The sequence below is a fragment of the Amborella trichopoda genome, chromosome 11 (genome assembly GCF_054954075.1).
Source record: "Amborella trichopoda isolate Santa Cruz 75 chromosome 11, AtrichopodaSantaCruz75HAP2 v2.0, whole genome shotgun sequence".
Lineage (NCBI taxonomy): Eukaryota > Viridiplantae > Streptophyta > Magnoliopsida > Amborellales > Amborellaceae > Amborella > Amborella trichopoda.
In genome coordinates this window covers 784,491-795,751 of record NC_142346.1, presented here as the reverse complement: position 1 = coordinate 795,751, position 11,261 = coordinate 784,491, and the positions used below count along the sequence as shown (strand labels likewise).

The following is an 11,261-nucleotide window of genomic DNA, read 5'->3' as shown; positions in this document are numbered from 1 at the left end:
TCTTGAAGATCTGAAGTTTATCCTATTTGCAATAAAACACGACATAGGATCTTGAAGATCTGAAGTTTATCCTATTTGTAATAAAACACTCGGACCTTTTCTTATGTGATTATAATGCTTACAAATACTTCAGATCATGAAAATGTGAAATTCTCTGGCTTTGTAGTGTAAAAATCTGAAGTTCTGTCTTGCCTCCAGCAAGCCCACACGAGTTCCGTGACCCCAACAGGTCTGCGGGCTTGCTCGAGGCTATAGAGAACTTCAGATTTTGGAAATCGGAAGTTCAAAGTTCTTGCTGCACACATGGAAGCCATTGAGAACTTATTCGTAGTAACTTAGGATTTTTTACTATCCTAAGTAAAGGGAATTTGGTGAAAAGAAAGACAATATATCGTTAAAGCCGTTATTTGAACAGCAGCTGAGTCAGCAGCTGTTTCTTCTGCCCCGACTTCTTCCCAAAATAATCACACACCCCACCCTCTCTCTCTCTCTCTATGGTTTCTCTGTAATTACGGTTGCTTAACTCTGCTCCATCCATGGAGGACTCATCCAATGCCCCGAGAAACAAAAGGCAAAGACTTGCAGACCTGCAAAGCAGTGGCAATGAATCTTCACCTGACACAAGAACGCCCAGAAGAAGTGCTTCTTCGACTGATTCAATAAATATGTTGACGACTTCTGTTGCTTTGATGGAGAAATTAGAGCCCATCATGACTCCTGCTGCTGGTTCACGAGAGACTTTGGAGACAACTCCGGGTTCTTTATCTGGTTTGGAGGAGAGCACGAGTCTCGTTCATGGTTCTCTCTCTGCATCAGAAGAAGTACACGAAGCCAGGCAGGTTTCAAAAGAGAGGGAAAACCCAATCACAGCTTCTTTCTCTAGTTCACTGGAGCCATCTCAGCCTGTGGAAGACACTTGCTTCAGTGAAGAAGAGACACAAGCACCCATTGTGAATTCTGGAGCCATGTCGTCTTCTCACATGGACCAAGAAAGGGAACATGTACCAAAGGAGATTACTCCCCTGAATTCAAATGAAATGGAGGCTCCTTTATCAGGTATGAAACCTGACTTCAAATTGGTTATGGCTTCCTATTCCAATCAAGAAAATAATTCCAAACTCCTTAAACATTCTTGCTCGATATATGTATCATGCTTCCTCAATGTAAATCAGTAGAGGTTTCTCTCTCTCTTATTCATAGAAGAAATCAGAATCAAATGAGGTTTTCTCTCTCTGGTTTGGGAATGAAATCCCAACCCATATCTGTTTCTTTCTCCAAGATAGGAGAGAAAGCCTCATCCACTGTCATTTCTTTCTTGATGCAGAACACATTGAGGCTTTATCCACTGGTCAAGAATGGCCCGGTTCAATGGAGAATCCCGACCTCACTAATCAAGAAGGACAACATTCACAAGAAAAACCAGAAGAGGCAGAAGCAGGAGGCGGAGAAGTAGAAGAAAGACCAGAAGTGGCAGAAGTAAGAGGAGGGAGAGAAGTGGAGGAAGGAGAAGTAGCAGGTGGAGAATCACACCCTCGTGCAACAACAAACGACTCAGCCATCGAGTACATAGTGAAAATAAATGATGAGAGAGATTTGGTCGAACTGACCCGATTTGGCGAAAATGAGTTGGGTCGAGCCCATAGAAGGCTTGTGAATTTTTCCATTAGAAATGCAGCAGCACATAGGGTTTTCTTTGATGACAGAAGCTCTGGAAACCTCTTCATCTCAGGTGTGGTTCTTCCTTTTAATGGCGCCGAATTAAATTTTAGGTTTTACTGTGTGTGTTTCGGGCCAGTTCGTTCATGGTGTATAACAGGCTTTCGTGAAGGGTCCCTGGAAATTTGGGTCTCGACAGACATCGCTGACTACCTTTGTGTAAATGCTGCTACAGAATACCAGACTCTCTATAATTTCTTCCATTATAAGGCCTTACTCTGCATTCAAGCCACTCACGAGCTCGAAGAGGACCCTGAACTGGAGATGGACAGACTTTCAAATTGTCTTGCCACTTTGTCGCATGAATGCCTTGGTCGCTTTGGCCATGATGAAGCGGTGATCATCGTGAGGCATCATCTACCATTTATAGCTGATCAGCTGGCTGGGCTTGATCAAAGGTTCTCTGATTTTCAGGTAATAGAAACAATAAGTACAGAGTTTAAGGATCAGGTAAAGAATTTTGAAATGCTTAGGCAAATGAACACGGCGAATGGATGGAAATTGTCCGGTTCTTTCTACTCGATCCAAGATTATAATGAGGCGAACCATGGGGGGTGCATGAAAAGTAGTCACGAAAGATCCATGACAGAGACTTTGTCCCCCTCCATTGCTCTCAGTAGTGAGGAGAACAGTTCCCTCGAAACTACTGAGACACATGAGAGGAATCTTGACAGGGCACTCACGGATCCTCAGGACATAGGAGAAAAATTGGAGTCAGAAGCAGTTAGCATGACCCGAACCGGAGATAGTGAAGCTAAGCGTCCCCTTCGAACACTTAGGGGATTCGAGATTTTGGATGGGAGAGAAGCCATGCAACCAATTGAAGACTCAGAGTCTGACGAATTCTACATTACCTCTGAGATTTGGCCGTTCAATGTAGCCAATTCGGACCAAGTGGTAAGATGTGAGATGTTTGGGGAGATCACCTCCTGGTGCATTACAGGTTACAATGAGGGGTACCCTTTTATTTGGGTCTCAACTAAAATTGCAGATTACCTTTGTGACGAGCCCAATGAAGGCTACTCGCCTTTCTTTAAGGCCTTATACGAAAAGGCGATGCTCAGTATTCTAGCCTTTCAGATTCTTAGTAACGCAGCATACATGCATTTTGATGAGTTTTTACTAAAACTGGTTTCAGATCTAATGGACCGTTTGGGCACCTTCAAAGAAGAAGAAGCTTCTCTAGACTATGTAAATTCTCAGTTGGGTTTCGTGGCTAAGCAGTTAATTGGACTCGATACGATCTTCTTCTCTAAATTGCCAGTCATAAAGACCATTACAGATAAGTTCAATGTGAATATTGGAGAGGCAACGAATAGGAAGGCTTGTCGTTCATTTTTCTCGATCCATGAAAAGAACAAAGGGAGAGAAGGAACCAGCAATCAAGCTATTCATGTAGAAGAGAAGCCTAGGTCAAGTGAGCTCAAAGTCCAGTAAGGGGATTAGGAAAGAAGAGAGCATGGAAGTGGATCATGTTGAAGCCAGAGTTAGTATCTGTTTGTGAAAGCGCTTGTGCTCAAGTATCTCTCTCTCTCTCTCTCTCTCTAACATGCCTCACCTCTAAAATACACATGATCAGACATGGTTAATATGCTTCAAAATATGAGATATTATTAGTACTAGAGACTAAGAGTCATCCCTGTTATCCAGGTCTCACCTGCAAATATAAGTGAGCAGAAATGCATTTATTTTTGAAGATAATTTACTGAAAATATGCAAGAATGAAACATTGGACTCAACTATCTCTGCAAGACTGTTTGTCTGTAACAATAAGAAACCTCTACTTGACTTCATTATTCCACTGCAGAACAATATCCTTCTGAATTACTTTTGCTTCGGCCAAAGAATCCACCCCTGACAGAGAGAGAGAGCATGTTGCTAATTCATTTTTATGAGAGAGAGAAAGAAACCGTGTTTATCAATTCATGTTTTCTGACAAACAGAGAGGAAATCCTTGTTAGTTCGTTCATGTAATAATTCAGAATATAGATACTGTTATTTAGAGAGAGGAAGATAGATCATGTGATGTTATTGAATCGATATGCAGTTATTCACGGGTCATTACACATTCTGTGGCGCTTACCAACACTGCAGACGCTGACAAGTTGCGAGGGTGGTGTGGCCAGTGTAGCTATGGCCCTTGGCAAGCCAAACACAGGCTCTCTCTCTCTCTCTCTCAACATGTATGTGTGAGCGTTTATACTCTGGGATTACTTGAAGTTGTATAGTTTCTCTCTGTGCACTATCTACTATGCAATGTACTATGAATACAAATTATTTTGTACAAATCACTCATTCTTTGCCCGAAAGTGTAAGTAATTCATTGTCAGCTTCAAATTCTCCATTAGAGTTCCAATGTGTTAAGGCAGAGAGAGTATTTTTCATGGAAAGATACTGCAGGTTATTTCAAAGATATTTCTTCATCTTTCAAAACTGTACATTTTTCATGGAAAACGTAGTGTAGGTCATTTGAAAGATATTTCCCTATCTTTCAGAACTATATATTTTGACATAGTGTATTACTCATAAAATGGAATTTGGGATTTTAGTCCTGTAGCAAAGAATTAGTATGAGAGAGTAAAGTGTACATAAAAAAACAACTTCTACCCTCGTGTTCATGGAACAAAAGGAAGAGAAGGGAGTGTAGTATATGACAGACGTCACACCTTGCCTAGGTGCATAGGCACTCGAGGCACACTTGCACGCTCGCATCAGCGCAGAGGCACCCGTGCCAGTGAGTAGGTTGCATTGGATGCATAGAGAACATGAATGACACGGACAACAGAATCAAAACATGCGAACAAGACTGCTCAATCTTCAGAAGAACAATATCCCATTCAATATAGATGAACTTGTTCTGACTGTCATTAAAACAATTATAATAAGAGCTGCAAGTTTTCGTTGAAGCAATGTGGTTTTTTACTGCAATTGGCTGTTTCAGGTGCGATGGTTCATTTTTTGGAAACAAAAGTCTGAAATTGTTGTGACTATCGGCTGTCAAGTTTCATGAATTGTTGTAAGCTCAACGTTTTAATGACTACTAACAATCAAGTGGCATTATTGTGGGAAATACAAATTCAAATAATAACGACAATGATGATGATATTATAGTTTGAGATCAGCATTATGGGAGTATGGAAAAAGGGAAAATATAAAACCTTTGAATGAGTTGCATGGAACGTGGAAAGAGTAAAGCATTGGATTTTGGAGACAATGACAAATTGGGCCTCAGTTAGGAAAGAATGTCAAGGATTTCTTCAAGAATGATGTTGTAAGGACTACAACTCATAGATGCAGCTCAACATAACGTGATTATAGAAGTGGAGACTATAAATATTAGATTTGGCGATAGAAATATCACCGTACCTATATTTTTCTCAAAAGATTGACAATATTATAGTAAAAAAGAAAAGGTGTTTCTTGGGGAGAAAGAAAGAAACCCTAGTAATCTCTATCTAAGGGAGTCAAGGAAAATGCTTGACCTTTTAAGAGTACCCATTGTTGTCATGAGAAGCGATCTCCAAGAAGGAGATGAGTCTCCAATAGAGAGAGATATGGCCTCCTAAGATGTCATCGTGGTGTGCCTTTCATATTTATTGTATTCTGATTTTGTGTCTACCCAACTATGTACATGATCTTGGGTAAGATTCTCGTATTTATAATTCCTAATTTTATAAGCGAGGGGCTCCCCAGGACCTACACGAATGCAATCAAATGGTGTAAAAGAGAATTAGTACCCACATACATTAAAACCATTGTGGAATCATATCCATGATCTAAAAAAGAATCCACTTTTGTCCCATGAAAAATGTAAGCAAGATAGTGTGCTAATGCTTATTTGATTATAAATAAACTTTAGTTATGCTTTACTAGCTAGATTTGGATGTGGAAATTACTCTGCGGAATAATTCATGTTAAAATAATTATAATAATAGTAATAATAAGAAATATATGCAATAAGACCATTTATTTTTTATAATAGGAAGTCACAATTATTATCCACTGTTAGATGTGAAATCGGGTGGTTGGATGTGTGTCATTGACAAAGCACAAGTCCAAAAAAAAATATCTCGAACTATGTGACACACTTTAAGCTGTCAGATTTCATATCTCATGGCCAAGGATGATTAGGAGCTCCTTGTATTAAAATTACACAGTCTCATAGTATACGGCCCTCAATAGGCATATATAGCATGGTTTATTTCAATTACCTCGGTCATAAGGCCTACTTGGGAGAATTTTTCAATCTCAGATTTCGAAACCCCTTAAGATTTAAGAGGTAGATATCCTCAAAAAAAAAAAAAAAAAAAAAAAAAATTGAGTTTTCTATATCTCATCATCTAAAAATGGGATTGCCTCTATTAAATTTCGAGACATTATTTCTTCAAATACGTAGAGGGTACAATTAGAATATTTTTTATTAAGATTAATTTATGGGTTGAAGAGCTTATATCACCATATTTGGATTCCTAAAATTAATTCTAGGAAAGATTTTACCGGAAGGAGTAGATACGCATTGAGTAGAATTATTTTTTTTGTTTTACAAGAACATTGTTCTGCTTGTGTCGTTATCATTACAAAGCAAACAAAGTAACCGTTAAAACCGTTATTTGAAGAGCAGCTGTTTCTTGTACCCCGCCTCCTTTTCAAATTAATCACAAACCCCTGCTCTCTCTCCCTCTGCTTTTCTCCATTTCTCTCTCTAACTAAACATTGCATCTCTCTCTCTAGAATCTTGTTCTTTCTGCCATCTCCCCTTCTCTTTCTTGGTTTCTCTGTAATTGTGCTTGATTGCCCCTGTTCCATCCATGGAGGACTCATCCAATGCCCTCAGACGAGAAAGACCTCCAAACCCACACAGCAATGGTGATGACTCTTCTCCTGACATAGGAACGCCCAAAAGAAGTGCTTCTTCTACTGATTCAATAAATCTTTTGACGACTTCTGTTGCTTCAATGGAGAATTTGGTGCCCACCATGATTCCTGCAGCTGGTTCACAAGATAATTTGGATACAACTCCGGGTTCTCTATCTGGTTTGGAAGAGATCACGAGTTTGGTTCATGGTTCGTGCTCTTCATCAGAAGAAGTACACGAATCCATGGATGTTCCAGAAGAGAGGGAAAACCCAATCGCAGTTTCTCTCTCTAGTCCACTGGCAACATCTCTGCAAGTGCAAGACTCTTCCTCCGATGAAGAAGAGAATCAAGCATCCATTGTGAATTCTGGAGCCATGTCATCTTCTCATATCGATCAAGAAAGGGAACATGTACCAATGGAGATTATTCCTCTGAATTCCAATGAAATGGAGGCTTCTTTATCAGGTATGAAACCCAAATTCAAATTGGTTATGGTTTCCTGCTCCAGTCAAGAAAATAATTCCAAACTCCTTGTAGTTTCTTGTTCTCTCTCTCTCTCTCTCTCTCTCTCTCTCTCTCTCTCTCTCTCTCTCTCTCTCTCTCTCTCCCTCTCTCTCTCTCTCTCTCTCTCTCTATATATATATATATATATATATATATAATGTGAATCAGTTGAGGTTTCCCTCTCTAAATCAGAGAAGAAGCCAGAATCAAATGGGGTTTACTCTCTCTAGTTTGGGAGAGAAATCCCATCCCATATCTGTTTCTTTCCCCACTGATGGAGAGAACCTCGTCCACTGTAATTTGTCCCTTGATACAGAAAACATGGAGGCTTTATTCATTGATCAACAAGAGCCTGGTTCAATAGAGAATCCCGACCTCACCATTCGAGAAGGACAACATTCACAAGGAAACCAAGAAGAGGCAGGAGCAGGAGGAGAGGAAGTAGAAGAAAGACCAGAAGAGACACAAGCAGAAGGAGGGGGAGAAGTGGAGGAAGGAGAAGAAGTAGGGGGAGGAGGATCACACTCTCGTGCGATAACAAACAACTCAGACATTGTGATCAAAGTGACAATAGATCATGAGAGAGATCTGATCAGACTAACCCAATCTGGAGAAAATGAGTTGGGTCGACCCCAAAGAAGGCTTATGAGATTTTCCATTATAAATGCAGCAGCACAAATGGTTTGCTTTGATGACACAAGGCCCGGAAACCTCTTCATCTCAGGCATGGTTCTTCCTTTTAATGGCCCTGAATCAAATATTCAGATCTATTGTGAGTCTTTTGGGCCAATTCGTTCATGGTGTATAACTGGCTTTCTTGAAGAGTCCCACGCAATTTGGGTCTCAACTGATATCGCTGACTACCTTTGTGTAAAGCATGAAACATTGTACCTCCCTCTCTATAGTCAATTCATAGATAAGGCCTTCCTTTGTATTCAAACTTTTCAAGAGCTAGAGAATGACCCCGCATTGGAGATGGATTTACTTTTAAATCATCTTGTTGGCATTTTGTTTGATGAATGGGACGGTTCCCGCCCCTTTAATGCAGCGCTGATGGCGGTGAAGTGTCATCTGCCATTTATAGCTGATCAGTTGGTTGGGCTTGATCGAAGGTTCTCTAATTTTCAGGCAATAGAAACAATCAGTGCGAAGTTTAAGGATCAGGTAAACAAGTTTGAAATGCTTAGGCAAATGAACATGATGAACGGCCGGAAATTGTCCGGTTCTTTCTACTCGATCCAAGATTATAACAAGAAGAACCATGGGGAGTGCCCCCAAAGTAGTCACAAAAGATCCATGACAGAGGCTTCCTCCTCCTCCTCCTCCACTACTCCCAGATGTAAGGAGAAATGTTCCATCGAAACTAATGACACACATGAGAGGAATCTCGACACGGCACCCATGGATCCTCAGGACATAGGAGAAAAAACGGAGTCAGAAGCACTTAGCATGACCCGAACTGGAGATAGAGAGGCCAAACGGCCCTCTCGAATACTTAGGGGATTCGAGATTTTGGATCGGAGAGAAGCTATGCGACCAATTGAAGACTCTGAGTCCTACGAATTGTACATTACCTCTGAGATTTGGCCACTCCAAATAGCCAATTCGAACCTAGAGGTACGATGTGAGATGTTTGGGGAGATCACCTCCTGGTGCATTACAGGTTACAATGAGGGGATCCCTTTTATTTGGGTTTCAACTCGAGTCGCAGATTATTTTTGTCATGAGCCCAATGAAGGTTACATGCCCTTCTTTAAGGCCTTCTACGAAAAGGCGAAGCTCTGCATTCTAGCCTTTCAGATTCTAAATAAGGCACCATATATGCACTTTGACGAGTTTTTGCTAAAACTGGTTTTAAGTCTAATGGACTGTTTACGCACCTTCAAAGAGGAAGAAGCCGCTCGGGACTATGTGAATTCTCAGTTGGGTTTCGTGGCCCAGCAGTTAATTGAACTCGATATGAGCGTCTTCTCTAAATTGCCAGTCATAAAGACTATAATAAGTAAGTTCAATGTGAATGTTGGAGAGGCAATGAATAGGAAGGCACGCCATTCATTTTTCTCGATTGATGGAAAGAACGAGGGGAGACAGGTCAGTAGCAGTCCAGTGATTCATGAGAGTAGAAGAGAAGCCTAAGCCAAGAGAGCTTATGGGGATCAGGAAAGGAGAGATCATGTTGAAGCCAGGGTTAGTATCTTTTTGTGAAAGCGCTCTCTCTCTCTCTCTCCCTCTCTCTGCTATGTGATTTCTCAAAGTTGGATGTTCTCTCTCTGTCTCTGTATGTGTCTACTATGGCATCCCTTGAGGCTGTAAGTTTTCTGTGCGTAATTTCTACTGTGCAAATACACAATGCATATTTTCACTCTGTGTACCATGGAAACAAACTCTTTTGTCCAAAATCACTCATTCTTGGCATCAAAGTGCATGTGATTCATTCTAAACTTCAAACTTCTCCACTGGGTCTACCTTTGTGGGCTCCAATTTGCCAAGACACAGTAGTATTTTTCAGGGAAAAATATTGTAGGTTATTTTAAAGATATTGTCTCTTTTTTTTAAAACCAGTGTTCAAAAAATCATTTCGGCCAAAGTACTCGCGCATTGGCCGAAGCGAGTTAGTCGGGCGAGTCATTCGCTCAAGTTCAGCTCATTTTTAAAAAAAAAATAAAGAGAAATTTTGTTTTATATATATATATATATATATATATATATATATATATATAGTATGAGCACTACTTTTATCAATCATGAGGACTAACTGTGGAGATTTAAACCATGGCCACATTAAAATAAAAGCATGAGGACTAATTGTGAAGCGGACATATGACTGAAACTTGACGTGTTAATATAATTGAACTTTGAAAAAATGTTGTACAACCTACTCTAAGTCGCCCCGGCTGAATCTCATATAATTGTTCAAAGCTATACATTTTGAAATGAGATTATATACTATAAGACCATTTCTTTTTTGTACAAGGAGGTCACAATCACTTTTAGTCATTGGATGTGAAATCCATTAGATGAAAATGTGTCACAACATTCAAGAAATTTTATTTTGAACTTTGTGCCTAAACAGTGACACATTCTGAATCACGCAATTTCAAATTTTAACGGTCAATGGTGATTGTGACCTCCTTATGTGAAAAGCAAATGATCTCATTGTACACATTTTCTTTTGAAATTGTAGATTATTTTTGGAATTTTATTCTTGTAGCAATGAATTAGTAATAGAGAGTTAATTATATATAGAGAAATACGTTTTAGTTTTGAAGAGAAGGTTGTGGAGTATGTGACAAATGTCACCCCTTGCATAGGTGCAAGGGCACCTGAGGCACACTTGCATCAGCGCAGAGGCGCTCATGCAAGTGTGTAGGTCGGGTTTGCAACAAGCAAGTTTGGATGCTAAGAAAACATAAAATAGACTAACTAAACAATCAAAACATGTGAACAAGATTGCTCAATCTTCAAAGAACAACATCGCACTCAATATAGATGAGCTTGTTTTGACTGTGAATAAAACATTATATAACAAGAGACAAGTTTTCGCCAAAAAAAATGGTTTTTGACCAGAATTGCCTGTTTCAGGTTGGATGGTTCATTTTTTGGAAACAAAAGTTTGAAAATGTAATTGTTGTGGCTATCGACTATCAAGTTTCATGAATGGTTGTTACTTCAACTTTTTAATGATTATTACCGATCAAGAGGGGAAATAGAAATTAATGATAATGATGATGATGATTATCGTCAATATTAAAATAATTTACCCATTATTTAGGGTCGGCTACAGAATCCTAATCTACCGTTCTTATGGACCACGATTTGAAAATGGGAAAATGTAAAACTTTTGAATGAGTTGCATTGAATGGGGAAAAAGTAAAAGCATTGGATTATGCAGACCAATGGCAAATTGGGTTTCAGTTTGAGAGAATGTCAGCGATTTCTTCAAAATGTTATTTTCTATGGAGAAGGGGCTAAGATGGGTAGAAGAATAAGACAAATAGAAGGGAGATGATTTCAGCATTCGAAGGTGACAATGAACTCATTGGGCAACCCTGGACAAGGGTGAAATGGACCCCACCTGACCTGGGACCCGAGGGGTCGACGTGATCCAAGTTTGGATATAGGTTTAAAAATTGGATCCAATGAGTCGGATTTGGGTGCAAATCTTAGACCGAACGCTATTCGGG

The 11,261-nt window shown here is 39.7% G+C and overlaps 2 protein-coding genes across 3 annotated transcripts; both read left to right on the top strand.

Annotated features, from left to right (window-relative positions):
- The first annotated feature begins 355 nt into the window (after nt 1-355).
- Nucleotides 356-4,016, top strand: LOC110007867 (uncharacterized). Of its 2 annotated transcripts, XR_002282156.2 has the most exons (3): nt 417-1,056; nt 1,325-3,236; nt 3,764-4,016. XR_002282156.2 is itself a non-coding variant. In XM_020671730.2 (2 exons), the coding sequence occupies exons 1-2, from the start codon at nt 537-539 to the stop codon at nt 3,151-3,153; spliced, it is 2,349 nt and encodes a 782-aa protein (XP_020527389.2). In that variant the 5' UTR covers nt 356-536; the 3' UTR covers nt 3,154-3,414. The 2 variants fall into 2 exon arrangements, 1 of the variants encoding a protein (XP_020527389.2); XM_020671730.2 differs by lacking the exon at nt 3,764-4,016 and having other exon boundaries at nt 356-1,056; nt 1,325-3,414.
- Nucleotides 4,017-6,315: 2,299 nt separating this feature from the next.
- On the top strand, nt 6,316-9,442 carry LOC110007865 (uncharacterized). The gene is made up of 2 exons (XM_020671716.2): nt 6,316-7,038; nt 7,394-9,442. The coding sequence occupies exons 1-2, from the start codon at nt 6,525-6,527 to the stop codon at nt 9,211-9,213; spliced, it is 2,334 nt and encodes a 777-aa protein (XP_020527375.2). The 5' UTR covers nt 6,316-6,524; the 3' UTR covers nt 9,214-9,442.
- Nucleotides 9,443-11,261: the final 1,819 nt, after the last annotated feature.

Coding starts and splice junctions, on each gene's coding strand:
- LOC110007865 (XM_020671716.2), top strand. CDS start 6,525: ATGGAGGACTCATCCAATGCCCTCAGACGAGAAAGACCTCCAAACCCA. Junction 7,039..7,393: donor AATGGAGGCTTCTTTATCAG/GTATGAAACCCA, acceptor CCCTTGATACAG/AAAACATGGAGGCTTTATTC.
- LOC110007867 (XM_020671730.2), top strand. CDS start 537: ATGGAGGACTCATCCAATGCCCCGAGAAACAAAAGGCAAAGACTTGCA. Junction 1,057..1,324: donor AATGGAGGCTCCTTTATCAG/GTATGAAACCTG, acceptor TTCTTGATGCAG/AACACATTGAGGCTTTATCC.